Source organism: Delphinus delphis, chromosome 12, assembly GCF_949987515.2.
Source record: "Delphinus delphis chromosome 12, mDelDel1.2, whole genome shotgun sequence".
In the NCBI taxonomy this organism is placed as follows: Eukaryota; Metazoa; Chordata; class Mammalia; order Artiodactyla; family Delphinidae; genus Delphinus; species Delphinus delphis.
This window is the reverse complement of record NC_082694.2, coordinates 48818220-48841950: the sequence shown is the minus strand read 5'-3', so window position 1 is coordinate 48841950 and position 23731 is coordinate 48818220. Positions and strand designations below refer to the sequence as shown.

The 23731-nt window shown below is 38.2% G+C and overlaps 1 protein-coding gene across 18 annotated transcripts in view; it reads right to left on the bottom strand.

The window, feature by feature from the left end:
• The window catches only part of NRXN1 (neurexin 1), a 1121172-nt gene that overhangs the window by 667502 nt on the left and 429939 nt on the right, over positions 1–23731 (bottom strand). For 7 of the 18 annotated variants that reach the window (XM_060026644.1, XM_060026629.1, XM_060026639.1 and 4 more), the window contains 2 exons: positions 21989–22290; positions 18676–18837 (listed from right to left, as the gene is read on the bottom strand). In XM_060026644.1, the coding sequence (XP_059882627.1) occupies positions 18676–18837; positions 21989–22290 (464 nt within the window). Of the gene's footprint in view, positions 1–18675; positions 18838–19850; positions 19896–21988; positions 22291–23731 lie in introns of all 18 variants that reach the window. The other 11 variants (XM_060026631.1, XM_060026633.1, XM_060026637.1 and 8 more) reach the window with 2 other exon arrangements.

Sequence of the window (23731 nt, the reverse complement as noted above, 5' to 3'; positions counted from 1 at the left end):
TTGAGCATCTGTCCTGCGTTCCATAGCAGCAGAGGAATCTCTCTGCAGATTTTTTAGGGACAAAATAGATTTTCTTGTTTGTTGTCTAGCAGCCAGCACACACTGGGAATGCAGCTCAGTGTTCAGTACATACTTTTTAGAATAAAAAAAATGAATGAGTCTCCTCCTGGCTCCCCTCATTACTTTTCTCAATGAGCATGTCCATTTCCAAAGCTTCAGTACCTCCTCCATGTCAATTTCTTGAACAAATAAATGAATGAGTTTAAAACAGAACTTATTTTTTCTACCTTTATTCAACTCTCTCCCTGCTGTTGCCCTGAAACAGGTTATAGAATCAGACTGAATTATTTTGAAACTTTGTTCAATGTACTAATAGGATGAAACCTCAGACAAATTACTTAGCTTTCCTGAGCCATCTCCTTAGAGGGAAAAAGAAATCACAGAGAATAATGATCACCCTACTTGTTTATTATGAAGATTAAACAGTATGTGTAAAATATCTCAGTGCCAGCCATAGTCATGCTTATCAGCTCTAATCCTTAATTCTCCTAAAGGTATATTAAGTATCTCATTTAAACCTCACAAATACCTCATGAGATACTTTTATAGCTCTACTTTATAAATGAGGTAATGAGGAAACAGAGGGACAGAATGTGACTTACTTGCACAAGGTCAGACAAAAACCAAGTCCTAGGCGGTATTCCTCTAAGGCCCATACAATAAACCACCTTACTCTTAGATTACAAGCTCACTAAGAGGCCGGATTCAGACCTTATAAAAATTGATAAATCAAATGGCTCCAAATAAAATGAGGCTTTAGAAGGTGATCACTAAACACTGAAGAAATAAACAAATATGTTTACCTTTTGACATCTGACCTCCCAGTTTGATGGTAAGCTATTTCGGGGGAAAGCTTGTGAGTACTCCCACAATGCTAAGTGCAAAATACTAAAAAAAAAAAAACACTTGACTTAAAAATTATGGTGTAATAAAGCAAATATACTTGGTGATGCTTTTCCAAAAACATGAGGGGTTGGGTGTTGCATGAAAGAGGAATTTTAAGATAAGGAGAAATGAGAAAGAGAAGTAATTCAGAGCAAATATGCTTCAGTGAAAGTTGTGTGAGTCAACATCCCAGAAACCAAGTCATAATTTCTTCATCAGAGGAGGAATACATGATTGAGAAATTTGTCGTGCTAATTGGGGTTGAGGCAGTTGCGCTTGATGAAAAGGAAATCATCAGAAATGGTTTGATGTTTTCTATAAGAAGCCAGAAAATGCACTGTAATTCCAGTTGTGGATAGAAATTTAATGCATTTTAAACAGGGTGGAAAGGGTGAATAATTGTTTTGTCAGTCGGTAGAGTAGATTTTAGTCATCTCAATAACTATAAACCTAATTGAAGGAGAGCGGAAAGGCATATCAGAAATTGGGGGATGCAAAATCAAATGTAGGAAAGCAGACTGATTGCTTATATGAGAAATTAATATTGCAAATTGCCTAGACAGAGTTTTAGATTAAATGAGGAACAAAAATAATAATTAGAAGAGAGGTACCTGACTCCAAAAGCAAGAAGAAAGAACTGCTTAAATACAGCAGGTAGTTGAAAAGCTTAAAAAAAAAAATCCTGACGTGAACTACTTTTTTTTTTCTGAAAATGATAAGAACACACATAATTGCTTAATTAGAATTCTATTACTTAATTACAGTTACATCCTTGCAGTGATGGATATAGTATAATCTGTAGAGTTTGGTTATGATAGGAGACTAAAAGTAAGGGTGTGTGTGGAATTTCTAAGTGAAAATACTAGGATTTGCTTTCTGTGGCAAGGGATAGTAATAAATGTGAAAGACATGTTTTATGGGCCCTGCAAAAGCTCACAGCTCAACTTAGAAGTAAAGTTTCTAGAGGAATAACTGAACTGTGACCTTTTTCCAACAGCTCGTGATAAACTTTTCTGTTAGATGACGACAGACAAGAAACTCAAGGTTAATTTGGGAGATGCTTGTGGAATCATATGATCATTAAAGTTCTGGTAAGAATAAAAGAAGAGAAAAATGACATGAAAGATTGTGACATTTAAAAAACTGGCAATGGGAAAATGCCTTTTCCCATTCTAAGTTTATCTTTAAATGAAAATTAGGGGAAAGAAGTACTGAGTAATGTTGCACTTGCTTCTACCAACATGGTTATTATTTTGGTAAACTGAAGATCGTATTGGGTGTATCAAGGATACCCAACTTATTAGAGACATCTTTGCAAATAATAGTAATAACAAATTGGGGAAAGTCACTTAATCTAACTATGCCTTAGTTTCCTCACTTGTGTCATTAGGTGTTTTGTTTTTTTTTCTAACCACTATGATATATGCTGCTATATCTTCTTCTGATGTTAACACTTGATGTTTATAGGATAACATGACTACCTAAGAAGGAATTTATAGGTAAATTAAATCAGGGTGTTGCAAGGATCCAATATGCTCAGGCATTTGAGAATTTAGCTCTTGGGTCTGTCCTTCAAATGGTGTGATACTAGGTTGACACACATGCTAGATACATGGGTTTTAGTATGCTACTGGAACAATAGAAATTCTGATGAATGGGGTCAGATATACTATGTCACAGGCTTGAGTTTCTCAAGTGATTATGAGATTAACTCTCAGAAATCATGACCTTGGCTTCTGCAATGCAATCAAGAAGGTCCAAAATGGTCATTTGGAAAGTGCTTAAGAAACAGGAAGAGTGGAGAGAAGAGTCTGAAATTTGAAAGTAAGCTACAAGCTTAAGAAAAAAATTTTTTCATGATAATTTTACTGTGCATTAACACCTGCTTTAAGTAGACTTTCATAAGTTTATATAGAGTTGACCTGGAGGATCTAAAAACCACTTCAATTTAGTTACAGTCTGCCAGGTCTGCCATGCACATTATAGATTAGAGTGTATTTAAATACCATGAAAATGTACTGTTGCATAAGATAAGCTTAGCTCCTTCTTTGCTCTGAGGCAATTTTATCTCATTGATTAGTCAGACACAAGCCAGGTGTTATCAAACAGAACTATGACATCTTAGATACCTGCAGTGCTCACTGGTTCCACGAAGTTAGGAAGGAATCAATAATAAGATGGAAGCCGGTAGAAGGAGCTATAATGCAGAAGAGTCTGGAGCAAGAATCGTAAGACCTATTTCTCTACCCAGCTCTGCTAATGGTTAACAGAGAGGCCAAAACATGCCTCTTCAGTTCTCCCTTCATTTTGAAGAGGATGAAATGATACCATCTTTTCTTTTTCTTTAAAATTGTATAGCCTTGTGGAAAAGGCTGGGAATGTGAACAGCTACAGTTTAATGGACTCCAATGTATTTCATCCAGATTTGGGAAATTCATCAGCTAGGTGGCACAGAAAATGCAGACAACCACACATGCACTATATTGGATATGGGATCTCAGGACCAAAAAATAAAGTAAAAGAAAAAAATAACATCCCAGGAATATGGATGGGAAAGTGGGAGTAAACATCGTCCCCCACCTCTTCCTCAGATCTGGTTTTGGCATCCTGGAAAATTCCACGGAAAGCTAGATTAAATCATGTCTCTTAATTTTTCTTTTCTTTCAAGCCCCTTAGAGATCCCCTGTATTTAAAATTTAATTATGTTTTTGTTAAAAGATCTTACCACCATGCAGAATTTTCTTCTTTGAATCATGTACCTTCTTATAGTTGCTCTTATATTTGAATTTTGTATATGTTATTTTTCCCACTAAGAAAGAGGATTATCAAAAATAAGTTCTCCCTCTCCCTCTCAATCTCTTTCTCCTTCCTTTCTTCCTCCCTCCCTCCCACCCTCCCTCCCTCCCACCTTCCTTCCTTCCTTCCTTCCTTCCTTCTTTCCTTCCCTCCTAATAAAATTACTGGAGGTTCAGATACACTCTGTATTCTTAACAGAATGAAAGGGAACATGGATTCCGGCAAAGAGGGAAGCAGACCATAATAACCCTGAAGCAGGAGAAAGCACTTTTTGAACCTCGTCCATCTCTTCTGCTGACATTTTCACCTCCTCCCACACTTACTCACTGCTTAGCATGTGTGATCATAGTACCAACTGCAGAGACAGTTCCTCTCTGATTTCTCTTCTTTAATGCATTGCAGCCCTAGGGCCGGAAGGGAGAGATTGGTATGAGTATTTTTCCTTCCAAAGAACCGAAGACATACTTGGCCTCTGGTATCTCCCTGCTCCATGTTAAAAATTTCCAGGCTAAAACTTTCCTCGAGGCCAATCCCTAAAAATACCATTCTTAAAATAATATCATTCTACTCTCTGGCAGAGATCACTCACCTGTTCACAAGCACCATCCCTCTCCTAGACTCAAATTGTTATTTAAAAATAAACTACGAGGCAATGACATGAAGAACCCATCCACCTACCTTTGCTAGAAATCAAGGAGGTACATAGCAGTGGAAGCATATCTCGTGTTTTGAATTTTTAAAACACTGGATGTTTTCATCATATGCCCTATTACTGGACTGTGGGACCGGCTACGGGTTTAGAGCGATGAAGCTTGTTTGATTGAAAACCGTAAAGCTTAATGAGAATGCTGGCCTCCCAGCATCAAAGCAGGTGGTTGCCTCAGAAAGACTTCAAGGGCCTGGGCAGAGAAAGACTCTTAAATTTGTGCTGCTTCTTGATAATCTGATTCTGGAGCCTTTACCAAACTTTCCTTAAGGGCAACGTGAAAAGAAAGAAAGAAAAAATAATAAACTAAGCAGGAAGATAAGAATCTCTTTCAACCCACATTTTGTCTCAGACTTTAGGAGTATTTTGTTTGTTGTTTTGTTCTGTTTTGCTTTTGATCAGGGAGGTGGAAAAAATCTTATCTTTTCTTATCTTGTGAGGATAATGAAGGTCACTCAGAGTGATATGTTAGAACCTTTTTGGCTAGAGGACTTTTGAGAATAGGACTTGCAGATAGCTTTGTAAAAAAATGCTTATGTGTTTGCAACCACTACTATAGGAAGGGTTTACCTCAGGACTTAAAGATTGTAGGAAAGGACCTTAAAGTACATAAAACTTAATCCCCTCACTTGACCGATGAAAAACCTGGTGCTCAGAGAGGTTAAGTAAAACGCATTGGGTTACACTTCACATGTGCTGGCCAACTTTCAAGGTTGTGCAGGCCAAACAGTCAAAAAGCGCATCCCGGGAAGCCAGTTTTCTTACTTCCTTCATGCTTCCCACTGCCCTTGTTCCCCATTCCTTTGAGCTCTGATCTGAAGAAAAATATCTGGTTTGATTGCTTTGTTTTGGTTGAAATATATAGATTTGTCTTGTCTTGGTATTTTTTATTCTTTCTTCCCCAAAACTCATCCAGTCACCTCGATTCTACCTTTGAGGTCCCTCTGGATTGTTTGTTATTCCCCATTCTTCCCTTTGCTAGATCAACCCTTAACATCTCTCCCTTGGTGTGTTTCAGTTCTCTCCTTTTTAAACTGGAGGCTTAGGGTCTTTTGATCCTTCATATTAAATCCTGGCCCTATCACAGACCTTTCTAGAAGTATCCATAGAACCCTATAACAAGTAGCAGTCTTTGTTAAAGTCCTTATATCATTTGCATCTGTATTACCTTAAATTTTTGTTAAAAATTCAGGTCCACTGCTAAATCAGAAGCTATGGGGACAGGGACCTGCAGTTTAATAAACTCTGAGATGATTTTTAATACACAAAACTTTCAACCATTGGGGCAGTCATACCCTGTCATCATTTTATCCATTTTCAACATCATTTCCTTCAATTTTCATCCAGCGTCAGTGTTCACCTCCCTTCTGTACATCCTTTCCCTAGTCACACTGACTGACCCCAGACATTCCCCCAAGCATGGCTGTGTATTCTTTTACAACCGTGCCCTTTCTCCAACTTATCCTCTGTCTCAAACTTTGTAGTTCACATCCTATTCACTTGGAGATATACTATTTTCCTTTCAATGCTAAGCTCAAATAGTATCTCCTTGGGAAAGTCTGGTTTTTTACATTTCTTGACCGCCCCTCTCTACACTGTGTTGCCCTAGAATGCAGCACAAACCTTTGTTGTAGAACTTATCTCACTTAAGTATAATTATAATGAATCTACTCAAGGGTTATAGAGCACCAACTATGCCTCAGGTTCTAGCACTAAAGAAATAGTCACAATGCCTGCTAGCAAAAAAGTCTCCCCTAGCTTTTCTCAACCAAAGTCCTCATCTGAACCACAGAACATAGAAAATTAGTTGAGTAACTATTTTCTCGGTTCTCCCGATGATGATACATAACTAGCACTATTACATACAATGGATGTCTTAGGGCATTAGGGCTTAATCTTCCTGAGAAACCCTGGTTGACCAAACATGATACAATTATAGTAGCAATACTATGATAGAGATAAGCCCAAGGTGAGGTGGAAAAGCAGAATCAGGTGACCTAATTACCTATGCGTTTCATCTGTACCATGTCTTATTCTTTTTCTATCCTCACTTGGCATCCTGCACAGGCTCATTTCATGGAGGTCATTTGATACATTTTGTTGTTGTTGAATTAAAAGCACTGAAATTCATTTTCATGGTTATGTGTCTTCAGAATCCAGCCAAGGCAATGAAAATCATCCATATTTGTAAAGCCAGCATCTAATCAGTGCTAGAGACATAGCTAGCGCTCAGTGAGGGCTTGGTGAATAAATGTACACATTTCGAAGGATTGTTACTCAAGAATCATAAGTACTACAGTACTTAAAGAAAAACTAATATGAACGTAAAAACCTTTCCTATTACTTAAACTACACTTCTGGATATTCCACTTCAAATTTAATTGCTTCCTGCGTTATGTGTATTTTCAAGACAGAAAGAAAGAGTTGCATTAGAAGTGCGAGTAAAGTTGTATGAAGTGAAAAAAAGGCTGCATTTCCCTGGTTGGGGGATTAAAGTAAGTGGTGGTACTTTCAGTGTAATTCTAATCTAATAAAGACAAAGAAATTTAGTTTGAATATATTTTCAAGAACAAATAGCCTCTAATTACAAATTGAGTTTAGAGGAAGATAGTGGGGAAAGTTATAAAGTACCATAAAAATCTGGTGTCCTAAAGAAATTCTGAGGGGGTCTGTTGTACTTTCCTCTCTTACTGCAAAGTCTGCAGCCACTTCACTTCAGACAAAGTTATCTTTTTATAAGCATCACGTAAGCACACACTTCACACTCTTCCTGGGATTAATGGTTTGCCCATTTATGTCACTTAAAGGCATCTCTGTTCATTTAATCACCAAGAAAATTTCAGGCTGAGTGGCTTCAGTTTAGAGAGGTGTCATACCGCTTAGTTGCCTCTAGGGGGCTCTTATTAAAATTCATGTTGCAGAAGGAGCATTTCCCTAAATGGTTCCTTAATGCCTCAAATCCCCAACTGTCTAATTTATATCCAAGGAAGAGTTTACTTCCTTTAGGGCATAACCCATTATGTTACAAAGTTGTTAAAATGTAAATAAATACACAGAAATCTGTTTAAGTTAGCAAATTCTGGTAAGGTAAAATAATCCTGAATAAACCATGGCCTGAAAAAATGTGATGAGTATATATGGAAAATTCAGCATAAGAATATTACCCTGCAAAAATAATAATTAACCCAAGTAAACCTGCACACAGTGATTTTCAGCACTTTTGCAAGTGAACAAATTTTGCTATGAAAGCAGTACTCAAAATCAAATAGAGGTTAGGAGACCTAGTTTAAAATTGTTATTAAAACACACAGGCATTTTACTTTAATGGTCATGGGCTTAGTTCCAACTCTTTCGTTAGCAAAAGCTTATTGCTTGGATAGTAAGTACAACTCATCCCAAGACTGTATTTGCCTCTAAATTTAGACTGTTGGGGGCCTGGCTCAGGGTGGATCCCGGTGATTCATTTGCCCTCAGTGTAATTGGATGCGAAGATCCTGATATCCATCTTCCGAAGAAGGCTGAGCCCACGCAGGGGCTGGGGGAGAACTAAGCCCGGGAGGGTGTCCCCAGGGTCTTGGCACTTTGAGATGCTGAGGCTCTGGCTGTAAGCCTCAGGGTCACTACTGAGCTACTAAATTATACACTGTTTTATATTTTAATATGTCTAAAATACAGATCTTAGTTGCAGTTGAGGTGCATTCTAGCCTAGGTTAATTGGCAGTGTTTAATGCCAATCATAACGTAACTGTACATCTTACAGTCAATGATGTCAACAAAACATGATGGCTGAGGTGCTCTAGCTCAGTGATTTTCAAACTCTAATTTGCATATGAAATCCCCCGGGGATCTTATTAAAATATAAATTCTGATTTAGTAGATCTGGGGAGGAGCATGAGGTTTTTCATCTAACAAGCTCCCAGGTGATAGTGATGCTGCTGCTTCACAGGCCACGCCTTGAATAGTAAATCCCTAAATGGGCTAAGAATTGCTTCCTTTTAAACTACCTAAAACCTACTGCTTTAAGTCGCATGCCACTGTTTACAAATTGTTCTATATAAACACCATGTAATTTTATATAAATGTGTTGATTAACCCATGATAAATCAAATAATTATTAAATAATAGCAAAAGGTAATGTTAACGAAGGATTGACTTCAATCGTTGGTGATCATACCTCTCAGTCTGGAGACCTTATAGAAGAAAATGTTAACAAAAAGGTCAATTTACTCTTTCAAACAAGCATTGAAGTCTTACATATGAGACTGTGCTTTGTCTACAGGTGGTGAGTGCAGGGAAGGAATACAGTGACTGAGTTTGGAAAATAATGTTATGTGAAATCTGATGATGATGATAAAATCCTTAAAAAGTAAAAACAAAAAACTATTTGCATTTGAACTATAAAAATTAAGTGACTATTCCCAGTTATTAAAAAGATATCAGTGTTTTTCTAAAAACGCTGAGTTTCTCAGTCGTCTTTACTAATTTTTGATACATTGGAAGGTGTCTATTATAACTCAGGTGAACAAAAGAGGAATGCACACTGGTTAGAGTCAATAAACAGAGGTTTTCTTCTGGATTCTTCTACATATGAGTGATGTGGCCTTGATGATGTTATAAATAACTTGTGGCCTCCAAGTCAATTCAATTTCCTCACAAAGCTGTTAGGACAGTTAAATGAAATAATTTTTAAAATGAGATAATATGTGCAAAATCTCATAGACTTGTCTGCAACCTGGACAGTCCTCATACTTCACAGGGTCCAGTGCAAAATAAAAATGAAGGGCTCCTTGTTCAAAAGTTATGAAGAATTTCAAGATGGCAAGAGGAAGATATTAAACCAAGAGCAGGGTCCTTCTGTGTGTGAGGGCCCTGTGTGACTACATAGGTTACATGTCTGTGAAATATATATGTATAGGTCACATTCCTACCTGAAATGTATTTGTAGTTAACACACACCATTTATTGAAATATTACAGTATAATAGGTACTATGCTGAGTGCTTCAATTACATAGTTTCACTTAATCCTTTAGAGTGAAGGAAAAATGAAGCAAAAAACATTAAATTACTTTTCTCAGGTCACACAACTACTAAGTCTATGGAGCCAGGATTGGAACCCAGGTCTGTCTGATTCTAAAGCAATCTGTCTTAACTAATTTAATGGAATACCAATCTATAACTGGTTACTGTCATCACATTTGATTCAAATTTAGAAACTTAAGTTCAGAAAAATATATATGTTTGATGGACAATTCATTTATCATGACCTGGATTAGATAACCTATGTCAACCTAATTATCATATCCTGGTACTTCACATAGTAGATAGTCATATCATACATGTGGAACTAAACTGAACACTCAGAGTCACCAATTTCTCTGTGTGCAGAACATTTACTCAACAAAGATAAAAATCTCATTTTCCTATTATTTAAAATCACACGCTTCTGAATGATAACAGAATTATTTTCATTTTAAAGTAATTAATTTGTTTTAAATGTGTTTCAATAGTGATAATTCTCCTGAAACAGAGGCCAATTATGGTGTACAGGAATAATTTTCTTCCAAACACAGCACTTGATCCAAAGAACTAAGACGAGAGTATATCGTCTCATAATAGAAATCAACATGAAGACCAAAATATTCACTTTGTTTTGGATAGAGATCAGATTTTTAAAATACGGCTCAAACTCAGTAAAGTACAAGCTTGCATCTCTATGGAGCTTTTCTTCTTCTTTGTAATGTGTTTTCGAATCCTTCATATCATCTCATCTTTCCTATTCTTTTCAAATTCTCAGAGCAGAACTTTAATCCCACGTAATATCATGCCCATTATAGAGCTGAGCGAAGAGAGACAGAGAGGATAACTCAGATTACTTTGTCACCTTCTCTTTGAAAGTATTATAGATTTCCTCTGGCAGAATTAATGACAGCTTCTGCTGCATTTTTAGAGCAATTTTCAATACCTCATTTAAAGAACCTGTACTTTAATTTTCTGCTTGTCAGGCTCTCCTTCCAGATTCCTAGGTGTGTTATTTACCTGTGTGTCCCCAGTGTGTAGTACAGAGTCTAGCACATAGTAGGTATTGATTAATGTTGACTCATTGAATGCACACATACCTAAGTGAATGGAACAATTTAAACAAGGTACTCTAGTGGGTGCTGAAATTAAGAGGAAATGTTAAGTCTTAGACATTATTCATTACTGCTTTCTGCTGGGCTAGAAAATGTCATATTCTATAATATGCATCAATTCCTTAAAATGTCATTGAAACCCCTACCAAACCACGTTATGCTAGCTTGATATCTGAAAGCACTGCAATGCATTATGTCAACTGCTGATATAGTTCCAGGCTATGGGGCATCTGCCGAATATGATGGGAAATAGAAATCTGTGGGTCCCCTGGAAGGGAGGTTGCTATGTTCAAAAAGCTGAATTCCAGACAAGAACTCACCAGATACTCTGGAGACTAAAGACCTGAGTTCCACTTCCTTGGGGACCTGAGCAGATGGGACTTCCTGAACCCAATCTCGAAGAGGAGTGCCTATGGCAAAATGCCCGGTTTCTGCCCTAATTGCTTATTTCCCTTGTCCCCAAGGCTACAAGGCACAGAAGGAAATGTACCCTTAGCAATCTATGAAGCCAATACTTTGTAGAAATCTAGAAAGTACTTCCAAATGTGTTTTTTTTTGTGTATCCCTGTTCATACGGTTGGCTACAGAGTACAGAAATTTATGACAAGCATTATTATCTTTTTTACACCCTTAGAGGAGGAAGGGATACAGACTTACAGAGCAGAGAAGCAGTTCACAGAGGTGACATTCCAGTGCCAGTTAGAACAGTAAGAGAAAAATCCCCACTGGAAGCTCACGTGTAACTGGGCATCCACGAAATATTTCCTGCTCTTTCCCCTCCCACTTAGACACCCCCTTCTGCAACATCCTATTAATCTAGGCTGCATTTTTGTGTTCTCTTTCTCCTCAAGGTTCCTATAAAGTTCATTTCATTTAATTATACTTTACTAAAAATATTGAGAACAAGGAAATAGAAGCAAGATTATATTATGAGTAAAGGAAGCAACATAGAGTAGCTGTTAAAGGCAAGAGTCCTGTGGTCAGATTAGTTAAGATTCAGATCTTGGCTCTGCTACTTAGTGATTGTTTTCTCCTAGTCAGTAACCTAACTTCTCCTGTCTCCATGTCATTTGTCAAATAGGGATACTGCTAGTATGTAACTTGTGAGATGCTCAGAGAGTTACTTTTGAACACACAAAGCACTGGGAAAAAATGACAGTGCACCCCTCCAGGCAATTTAATAATAAAAGCAAAATCTAAGATAAAATGCCATTAAGTCCACCACACACACGCAAAAAAATGGTGTTTGTCTTCCATGATTACCTTGCTGCTATGTTTGAAATACTGAATATCTAATTATTTCACAAAGTTTCATTAATTTATTTTTTAAGAGTAACTTGTTATGTTTGCTGTGCTGCTCTGCTGATTGTGCCCTAGGTACAATGGGGTAGCTCACTGGGTGTTGTAGAAATCACATGAGAAATAGGAAATGCTTAATATGTTATTATTACTATTCTGAAATATACCAACTCTTCTTACCCTTTTATAATAGCTGTGACTTTTAGCATCCCTTTGTAGAATGCCTTGTATAATCCTAGCCACAATTAGGTACCACCGAGTTTATATCACTAGAGTATGTTTAGATGAGCTCATTCAGGCAATGCGCTCTAACTAGGAAAAGTACTCAACTTAGGTTATTACTATTATCTCACAGGGGTTCTTGAAAAGACATCCTAAAAGGAAAGGGGGATTTCTGACTTAAAAGAAGCTGTGGTCTTCTGTCTTGAAAATGAAAAGGAGGCAAGGGTAATTGACCTCTGTCTGCATTTTAGTGCCAACAATTTATTACAGCAGAAGAGTTGAAACACATTTCAGTATTTCCAAGATCTGAAAGACATCAGGCAGGGCTTATAATAAATCAGGTTAATGGTACATAAGAATTTGTCAAATTCTTTGACATTCCCACAGACTCCATCTTGCTTTCTTGTTAAAGTTTTAAAAGCAAACTGCCATCTTCTGTGGTTTTTTCTTTCAGGTGGAGAAACTTATTTTCTTTCTAGACTAGAATCTTTGCCCAACACTGTAAGTCAGTTTGCCTCCTTTTCATCTAGGCTAAGCTAAGCTCTCTTACAAGTCACTAAACCAAGACCCTACCTCTAGGAAGGCAGCCCAGAGCCAATGTGTGAGTCCTTGTGTTACAGGAATTCTTTTGTATTTTTGTACAGTCTACTATTTGGGGAACATTAGTAAAATCTATCTTAAAATGGTTAGTTAACTTGAGGACATTTTGCCAAACATAATTAAGGTAGAATTTATTTTCCTTAGCTATGTAATAATATGGTGAGTAAAAACATGCGGATATGTATGGAAAATGGCTAGGAGGAAGTGAGATGGGAATGCAAACAGCAATTCTCTTTCCAAAAGAATGAATGAGACATGTGGGAAGGTTAACATAAATGCATTAGAAAATGCTACTTATCAATATATAGACTGTGACAATGTAATAAGACAGGAAAGGCAGAAACTATCTACAGGTATCAGAGACCCCAACAAGGAAGAGTCTGGAGGAAATGAAAACCTGGGAGAAACGTGTTTAATCATGACTTTGGAACCCCTATGAGGACGTTCTCCCAGATAAAGAAGTCCTCCCTCTTCCCAAGTTGCATGATTATCAGTGAAGATCTCCTTACCCTCCAAAGTTTCCTTGAGGTCAAATTTTTCCAACAGGTCACAAAGCCTTTTATTTAAAAATTGGAAAAATAACTTAAAATGCAAATTCTGCCATGGATTTTTATTCTTATATGTAAAGAACTCACTTTGAGTAGTGAGGGAAATAAGACAGAACAGAAGGACACCTGGGAACCCACATTTGATGAGCTGGTTCTACTATAGAAGGGGATAGATTGAGAAGCCTTCACAATCTTCTAAAGTTCTCTGTTGTCCACAAGAAGTAAGACAGGAATTAAGAGGTATTTGCGCAAAGGAAATATTGCACCTTTTTCCTGGTGCTGATACTGGTACATTGTGTGAATTACAGCGATGCCACTGCAAATGGCAGAGAGGACCATGCTGATTACATGCAGGTATCAACTATTTCTTCACAGTGGGTGAAAATGTTTACATAAGAGGATATTTTCTGAACCTCATCCACTTCATAGCTTCTTCCAGATTTTTAGTGCTAAAAGTTTCTCAATGTAATTAAAGCCTGCGCTGATCTAATTAGGTTGATGAAATTTTCAGTAGGGATTTAATTCCCCCTAGCATTTCACTTATTTATTTTTCTAGAATCCTTCCTTAGGCTCATCCCAAGCAACTTTTAGTGGTAGCATTCTAAATTTCCTCACACAGGCAGTGTCTCTACTCGCACAACTGACTGTAAAACTCCAGCAAGTACACATAGCTACAAAAAAACTTCCAAAAAAGCATTCTAGGTTGTTTTATCCAGTACAATCCTTTCCTCCCCTTTCAGTTTCATTTCCCTACCAACAAACTATGTTGAATAATGTTCACTCTGCAGGAGGGAAATAGGTGTTTCAAAGCATTCTGGAGGCACAAAGAGGCTAAGAAATGCATAATAGCCCAAGGAGATTCTGAGGCAAGATTAATGAGGGAGCAACACGATCCTTCCTTGTAAGTCATTAACTGCAGAAGCCCTCATGGTCAAAATATTGGGATAGAAACACATATTAGTGAGTTTGCCACCTATCTTTGAATGTTAAAAAACAAACAAAAACCTTTCATGAGAACCTTAGGAATCGACTGTAATACTTTTAGAGTGAAAAAAAAAAAAAATGCTTTCCAAGTTGTTTAAGGTGAATGGGCAGGGCAGTAGGTGTCCTCAAATAGACTCCAAACATCTCCCTTAGACGCCATGATTTAACTTTCTACGGCATCTTCTAATTCCCTCTCCTGTTGTAGCAATCACTCAAAAAACTGCTTGCTGGAAAAATTAAATTTGATTTTAAGTGATCTTCTTAAGCAACATATATTTCAGGTTTTATTCAGTGGTATACAAAATGCAAAGAATATAAACAAATGCTTCTCTCCAAGCATGATTAGTACTGCCTTTGTAAAAATCAAATGTAAAAAGCATATTTTCAGGGCTTCCCTGGTGGCGCAGTGGTTGGGAGTCCGCCTGCCGATGCAGGGGACGCGGGTTCGTGCCCTGGTCCGGGAGGATCCCACATGCTGGCCGCAACGGTGAGAGGCCCGCGTACCGCAAAAAAAAAAAAAAAAAAAAAAGCATATTTTCAAAGATCCATTATCCTCTAGGAATTTCATACATGTGGGCTGTATATAATGGTAATTTATTATTTACAATTTCTCCTGTAACTTTTCTCAAATTTATACCCTTGAAAGTCATTTTCAGTAACCTCAAACATTTCTCCAAAGTCTTTTTTATTTATTTATGATGAAAATATAAATACTTTTTAAAAAACTACTTTGATGCCCTTATTATAATTTCTTGGCCATTCAAAGCTCCCTCTCGGTTTGAACAAAGTAATATATGAAGTTCAGGTTAAGTTTTGCCAAATTCTGTTGAAATAATTTTACTTGATTTTGAAATTTGTTAATCACTAAAAAAAAAAATTTCTTAATGAGGGTTGGCTGCTCTCCACGCAAGCCAAGTCTTATTTCAAATAAGCATTATCAAATGCCATGTAGGGAGAGCCTTAACTGCTAATTGCTTCTAATAAACACTAGATTATGGGTTGTTTCATCATGTGGAGTAATTTTTTTTTTTTACTTTAATCTTTAAAAAATGAAGATGTGAATTAGTGAGAGTGGTAGGCCATCTCTAGTTTTGTATCTTGAGTGCCACTGTTTATAATGTCATTCAAGTATTATATTTTATCTGACAATATTCTGTTTTTATCCTGTTACCCCTTCATTGCTCTTCGGTGGGACAGATAACCTCTAGGTCTGTTTTCCCATTTCCAAAATAAGGAGGTTGGACTTGAAGAATGACTTCCAGTATTCTTCCTATTTTAACACTCCAAAATTTCTTCTATGATTTCAGACATAGTGTTATGAGTATCTCCCCCAGGACTGGTCATCCTAAGGGGGATCACATACTAGACTGAATATAAAAATGTTATGAGCCATAGATGAAATCATAATTAAGATTTTATATAACATGCCTGAGGGCAGAAAGCCTGAGATAAGAGTTAAGGAAGGTTCACATGGGCTTAAGAGGGATGTGGTGAGAATGAACATGGGTATGTTTCTCCCTTTTTCAGCAACTCTACAGAGCTCACCTATCTGAAATAAGGTGATTTGATTCAAAATCTATGCTACTTTGTCACAATTTCATTTCAGTAGTAGGAAGAGCAGGGCATTTTAAATAGATAGTAACTCAGACTTGGATGGAAACTATGAACCTTCCAAAACCTCTCCAAGTAAAGTGTGTTTTGATTTATAGGCTGATTGTGCCCGTATCCTCCCACTCTAGTGTGTCGGGAGGAAATAAAGTGTAAGAGATTGTACATCAGTAAAACACTGGCAAGACTTGCTCCAGACACCATACCCCAGGCTGTGGAAGAGAGAGATATAGGAAGTGCCCTATTGGTAAGATGAGTGATATCTATCCAAAACCTACAGAGACAATAACTTGAGTGAATCCTCATTGTTTGGACTCAGTAGTTGCCAAATAAATGGAAAATCACCTGACTTGGTTTTTATGGTTGAAAGACCAATTAAAAAGATAAGTATAAAATACATAAGCAACAAGGATATAGCACAGGGAATTATAGCCATTATTTGTAGTAACCAATAATGGAGTATAATCTGCAAAAATACTGAATCACTATGCTGTACTTAAAACTAATATAAAATTGTAAGTTAACTATAGTCTAATTTTAAAAAAGAGATGAGTTCTAAAGCGTCTCAACTTCTCATTAACACTTAAATATTAAAGATATTAATCTGAAGTACAGTTCAATCTGAAACTGTAAATTTGGATTAAGGCAATCCACTGAAGATTCACACACACGGAAAGTTGCCTCACCCAACCTGAACTCAGAAGACAGTGAGGCGCAGCTGAACTTGGGTGATCACTGCAGAAACTCTCATGTTTTTACAGGATACTCAAAAGGGCTCTTTAGCTAGATTCCAGTTTCTGCTCGAGATCCTTGGATTCCCTTTCCTTTTTCCAGTCCACAGCAAGATTAACTTTCTGTAGATAAAGCAGGGCCTAGGGACTGACCATAGGTTGATCTGTTCACAGTGAAAATGAGGAAATGGTGTGGATGACTGGGGGTGTGATTCTGCCCCCACCCCAATTCCTATCACCAGAAAGGGTTTCAGGCATCATATTGTGAAATCTAACTATGTTTTCACCATGCTTCTCCCCAACCTGAAACATGTCCTCCACCCCCGGCTCATAATTATCCTTCAATACGCTCTCACATCCTGACTCTTCTGTGTATTTTCCTTGTCTACTAGATCTCCACTCATTCACTCTCTTTTGTACTCAAATGCGCATAACTGTACCACACAGAAATGTCTAGTTTACATTTCTAAAAGTTGTTTCTGTTTGTAACAGAACTGAGGGTTTACACAATCTCCTAACAAACATTCTGTTAGGACACTGTTTATTATGGTGGCTAAGAGCACACAAGTCTCTGAATTCAGACTGCCATGATCATGCTCTAGGCTTGCAGACTTCTTAGCCATGAGACCTTGCTCAAGAAACTTACCTCTCCAAACCTCAGTTTCCTTGTCTGAAAAGTGCAGATAATTACTTCATATATTGTGGAGATTCCTGCAAAGCACTTAGTATTGCATTAGGCACAAAATAAGAGCTCAGAAAATGCCTACTGTTATAACAATGATCATAATTATTAGGATTTTATAATGCTCACAGAGCTTAGCACAGTCCTGGGTCATGTTATGTATCTGTAAAAAGTAAAAGTTATTCTCTGGGAGGCAATCAATCCCTTCCACCACAAAGCATAGTTAGATTCACCCTTTCAGAACTGCATCTCCTTGTATTTGTTAAAACTACAGCGTTTTCGAATCCTTTTTAGGACTCTTCCATATACATTCACATACTGGGCAATGCAACATCCAGTATATTTACATAAATGAAAAACAGGTAAGGATAATTCAAGCATGGATTGTTTTTCACTGATGCTTACTTGAATTGAGTTTATATGATTACAATATTTTCTTTAAAATAAACCAAATCCAAAAAAGAAGGGATATATGTATAACTGATTCATTTTGCTGTACGGCAGAAACTGACACAACACTGTAAAGCAGCTATGCTCCAATAAATAAATAAACCAAAGTACATCACTGCTTACCAACACCACCTATGGCTAATCATTAATAAATTCAAAGTTATTAAATTTTAGAGGTCTGTACCATTAAACTACAGTCATATAATGCAAGAGGAACTTCTGGTTCTAGCAGCCAAGAGAAACTGGGTTGTGCCTGAATGAAAACAGGCAGCTGTTATGGAAAAATATTCATACAAGTTGAAATCCAAAGATCTTCCTGATCTTTTTCTTCCCATACCCCAACAAGTCCCGATCCCATCAAAAGTTACAACCAACAATGACAGCAGGGAATGAGGGATGAAATTCTTGGTATCTTTTAGCCTGATAGCTTCACTCAGGTAAGTATCAAGTGAGTTCATTGGATCACAAATGAAACATCTTTACTTCCTTCAGAACATATTTAAAACCTAGGAACAAAATTATTTCATCACATAGATTCATCTTGTTTTTGTTGCATTTGGTCTCTCATAGCCTATTTTTTTTCTTCTTCTTTCCTGTAATGGTCAAATAAGTCACTGCTGCATATATAACACCTAAGGCATTTAAGTAGAAATGAGCAAGGTGTTTGGCTTAACTCTAGACCCAGTATTTCTTTGTGTTTGACTTTCTTTTATAGCTAATATACAACTGCCCCCTGCAAATCATAATTGTGAATTACTTACAGACTGTAAAGAAGAGGAACTTAATTCCTTGATAATGTTCTATGAGTTGCCCCCATCCCCCCAATCCTATATAAACAACAGTGGAATATTGAATTTAAGGTTGTGCCCCCTGACACCACAAACTCTGGGTCTTCAGCAAAGGCGCTTTCAGTCTGGATCTGAAATGATGAGGTCATGAATTAGGAATGATTCCGGTGACGGTGATATTTACCTCTTTGAGACAGCCCATAAAGTTGTTACTGACTGGTGACCCGGGAAGGTCTGCTGTGCTGGGACTGCCTCCAACATAGAAAAAGTCATCAGACCCCAGCATGGTATAATCTTCTTGCGTGTAGCCCGTTGTGGTAAGAATCCCATCCACTGATATTGTCACCTAGATAACAAAGCACAGGGAAAGGACACGCTATACTCAGACCTAGATACTGTAATCCTGGGATATGCCTGTTTTGTGTTTTGTTTTGTTTTAGTTTTTCATTTTGCGTTTTGGTTTTTGTTTTTTTTTTTCTGTTTGTTTGGTTTTTATTTTTAGACCTATGGCGGAACCCATTTTCATGTCTGTTAGAGGTTTATTCTCCGATTCTATGCAACTAGCCCTAAGAGATCTAAACTAGTTAGAGAGTTAACTGATTATTGAACAAGTGTCAGCATCATCCCTACGGCAACTCAAAAGTTATTTAGCAGACACAAAAATGGTGTTAGTAAAATGCTTCCTAGGTTAGTTTTGCTGGTAGTACATATTAGCAAAGTTTAGTCGTCTGTTATTAACTAATCACAACGTGCACCTTGTTAACAGAAAAGGCGCAAGCTCTTTCCAGCAACGTCACTGTTTGCACTATTGAGCAGCAGCTGTCCAGCATGCAAGTGCCTACGTCCATGCCAAAGGCGAGGGGAAACAAAACAACCAGTGGAAGCAGCACACGCTGATGTGCACATGCAGGAGGGACAGTACCGTTCAGAAAGGAAAGGAAAGAAAACGGGGAGAACCAAAGGAAAACACAACTGCTCTGTGATGACGGAAAGATGAGTGGGTGTGGCATCTCCAGCATTCCCAAATCAAGGGTGCATGCCATGCGTCATGAATGGTTCGAGACTGGCTGAGCTTGCGGTCACTCGGGCCAGCCACCATTTTGTCTTATCCCGTGTTAACCACAGCTGGATGCAAAACGTTCGAAACGTTAACGATGCCCCTACAGGTGAGTTGGAAAACAGAAGTTGACAGGAACAGGTAAAAAATAAGAAGGTCAACAACAGATGAAAAGAAGGAGGTCAAAGTAAGCAGAAGAGTACCAACCGCAGTTCCTCTTTTGTTAATGATGTCTACAGTTAAAAGAAAGAAAGAAAACACACGGCAAACCCAAAATAAGAAACAATTAGAATGATATCTACCGAACAATGTAGTTTGTTTACCATAGCGTGTCCAATGCCTGAGTGCTTTGTGGAGAAGGGGGGAGAAAGGAAATTAAAAACTGTGAACAGAATAACGATCGTTACTTAAAAAATATGATGGTCTCTACCATGTTAGTACATTTTTTGATTCAGGTAACGGTTAGTAGAATGAAACATTCCATGAATGACATGTTAGTTATTAAGCATGTTAGTAACATAGAAAAAGGGCAAAAAAATTTTACAAGAAAAAAGCAGACTAACAAATAGGCCTCCCACAGAGGTAATATTTTTCCTGCCAGTATTGTTCGTAACTTGCTATGAGACAGAAACAGACATATGGCAATGTTCCTTTGTCTCCCTGAGTACATCTGACAGACATTGAAAAAGTCTAAAAGGGATTCAAAGGCCTAAAGCTCATCAGCTGACCACTGACGCCTTTCGCCCATAAGTGATCCCTCCCCAACCCTGGCCCACCCCAGTCCCAGCAAATTCATAGGAATCGGTTGGCATTGCCCTACTACTCAATTTTACAGCATACAGGGACTTCTGCTCAACTCCAAAACTTCCTTCGGTCATATTGATGGACTTTAGGGTCACAGTTTACTGCAATGAAACAAAGCAAAGATCCTGACACAAAGAATGAGTAGAATGGATTTGTTTTTAATCTGTCCTGCCACACATGCACCCCGGCTGTATAACTGCAGTTTCCTTTGAGCTACCAATTCATAGTTTGGTTTGTAACCTGAGCAAAGGCAAATCTAGAAAGTAGGCTCCTCAAGCCCCACCCTTCCTTCTGTGCTTCTCTCAAATGAGCCTTCGGCCTCTTGGTGCGAATCTGAGAGAAAAATAAAAAGGGAAAACCAAAGAGACACACTTATAGGAAATCCGTGGTCTACAGCTACCCCGATGGTGGGCAACTATCCCCCAAGGCAGGTGTGAAGCATGCAGGGCCCCTCCCATGACACTAAGGCCTCTGAAAGGTCTTGGAGGGTCTCAAGAAATCCTTCATTTTTACTTTTCTGCCTCAGCTAGACTAAATCTGCACTCCTAAAATTCCTGTTTGCTTCTCTAGCTTGGATAGTTAAGCCTTTCAGAAGTGGGAAAGAAAAGGTTAGACAGTTAACAGCTCAGAAAGAGAGGGCTGTTTTAGTAAAGGAAAACCAGAGACAATCCGGTCATTCTGCAACTGTTCAGAGAAACAACAAGTATGTTAAGGATATTAGTTTGAGATCAGCAGGTACTGCAGAAAAATTAGTCACTGTCAACACTTAACAGAATGGTACGTTGTAATATGATAAAATTTCAAATAATAATCAAAACTTATCATGTTCAGCATAAAAGGACAATCTATTCACTTTCATCTGTATATATATATATATATATACTGTAATAATATGTCTCAATTAAAAGCATACAGTATATGGGGACCCATAGATTTACTGAAAAATTGATATTTTTCTAAAATGTAGACACTTGGAAGAATTTTTTTTAAATACAATCAAATAGAAATGGGCATCTAGAAGACGAACTGGCCTCTCCAGAGACATTTGGGATTTAACATAAGTGTCTGTGCTAAAAGTAAAAATACCTTCATAAACAGACTCTTCAGGAGATGTGGAAATCCCCAAAGTCATTTTTCCCCCTCAGGGACTCTTCTTGTCCTCATTTCAGAGTTTGGGGTGGGGAGGGAGTAGGGACTGATACATTCCCAAATCACAAACACACTGTTGTTGGATATTTTTTTTTTAACGACAAAAAAGGAACTGTGATTTAATGACCCCAATGTGCATGCTTCCAAATGATCACCATGAAAACTATAATTTAAAATCAAATAAACAAAAAACTAAAAACACAACAGAATCACACACATCACAGGAAGGGCAGGTCGCAGGGATAACCTTGCAGCCCTCTGGGAAACTGTCATATGTCGCTGTGTCAAAATAGCCTTTAGGCCCCTGGAACTTTCTAGATATGCCCCTGCTCAAGTATGGCAGGAAGATTCATCTCAGAAGAAGAAAGAGCTAATTTGTAAGCCACTCTGAGGAGCCCTGTATCATGTTGTTAGGGTTTTCAAGTACCACACACACAGCTGTAGCGAGAAACAAAGCCAGTTACTCTCTTATCCACTGCGCTGTTACCTGACGCAGATTCCTGGTGACTTTCACATCATGCCAGGCATTATCATTAAACTTTCCATTCACGGGCTCCACTAGTGCTTCAAAGGCCCCTGATCCCAAATTAATGACCAGAGAGACAGCTCCATTTTTCAGGGCGAGATTGACATAATCAGCTGATTTCCCAGTGTGAAGCATCAGTCCATTCCTCTGAAGGGTTTTAAAGGACAGAGTTATTTCATCGCTGCTGCTTTGAATGGGGTTTTGAGACAAGTCGTAGCAGAAGTATTCAGATCCCTTGAAAGTGGCAATGTATTCTTCTTTTCCTAGAGGAAAACAGATACATACATGCGTAAGTAAAGAAACATACTATGTAAATTAGCAAATCTTCACAGAAACAATAACTAATCAGCCCCCAAATGAACTCTTTGTCTAGTTAACATTCACGACAAGAGCCCTGTCAAAGAGAGTTAAATAGTACTGTAGGTGGCAGTATATTTTTTTTTTTTTTTTTTTTTGCTGTACGCGGCCCTCTCACTGTTGTGGCCTCTCCCGTTGCGGAGCACTGGCTCCGGACGCGCAGGCTCAGCGGCCATGGCTCACGGGCCCAGCCGCTCCGCGGCATGTGGGATCTTCCCGGACCGGGGCACGAACCCGTGGCCCCTGCATCGGCAGGCGGGCTCTCAACCACTGCGCCACCAGGGAAGCCCTGGCAGTATATTTTTAATAAACCTCAGCTCTTGGGCCATCGACTGCAATAGCTAAAGCTGACATTCGTGAAAATTCAATGCATTTTTAAGTATCACTGCAAGAGCTCTGATCAGAGAAAGTAGCTCTGTGATATCTTGAGGGCACGAGTCAGGTACCATAAATACATATTGGATGGTTCTACTCTGCTGGCAACAATGGATTCCAATGTGTTTACAACATTCTCTCCATCCAACTGAGGCGTTATTTTAATTTTCAGTGAGGCATTTATATTCAAAGATCTTCTCAGTGAAGAGCCAAATATTTCCACCACTGAGAAACCATGACAGATTATCTGATGAGGGGAAAGCAAAGAAAAAATAATAGAATTTGGTCTGGAAGTAAATAGATTTCCTATAGAGCAAGTGCATTTTTTCTCCCTGGGTGGAGGCGGCAGTGATAGAAGGCTTAATGGCATTAGTTGGATCGTTGGTTCATTCCCTGATCTCACCAGACAGATGGCAGGGCTGGCTTTTATGAGACTGGAAATCCAGGACATCCTCAGGGGAACAGCATGTAAATGAAGTCTCAACATTGTCTATATATCTCAGTCTTTACTACGTTTAGGAGTAACAATGTAGATCCCACAAAATGTTAGATCAAACAGAAAGGTGGCTATTTGGAAAGAGCAGTCTTTTCCCACTAATTAAACGAGTTTAACCAAAAAAAGAGTAGAAGCCAAAAGCTCCCTCAACTTTCTAGGCAATGATGGCGTTGTACCAAGAACAATGGGACAGTATGGTTCGGACTGAGCTTCCGATAAACTATAAACATAGAATTATAAGTGATACTAGAGAACCTTAACCTGCTGCCCTGGTAATACAGCATCTCTACTACGCTCACTGGAGGGTTCACATACTAACAGGGGTCTCACTCTTAACCTGGCAATAGGATTTTACCTCAGGAATATTGTCATTCAATAATCTAATAACTCATGCCTTTGCATCAGAGCTCAAATCAAGGTCTCAGCTCATCAAGGCCCAATGACCTGACTCTCTGGATACAGAAAGTACCATAAGC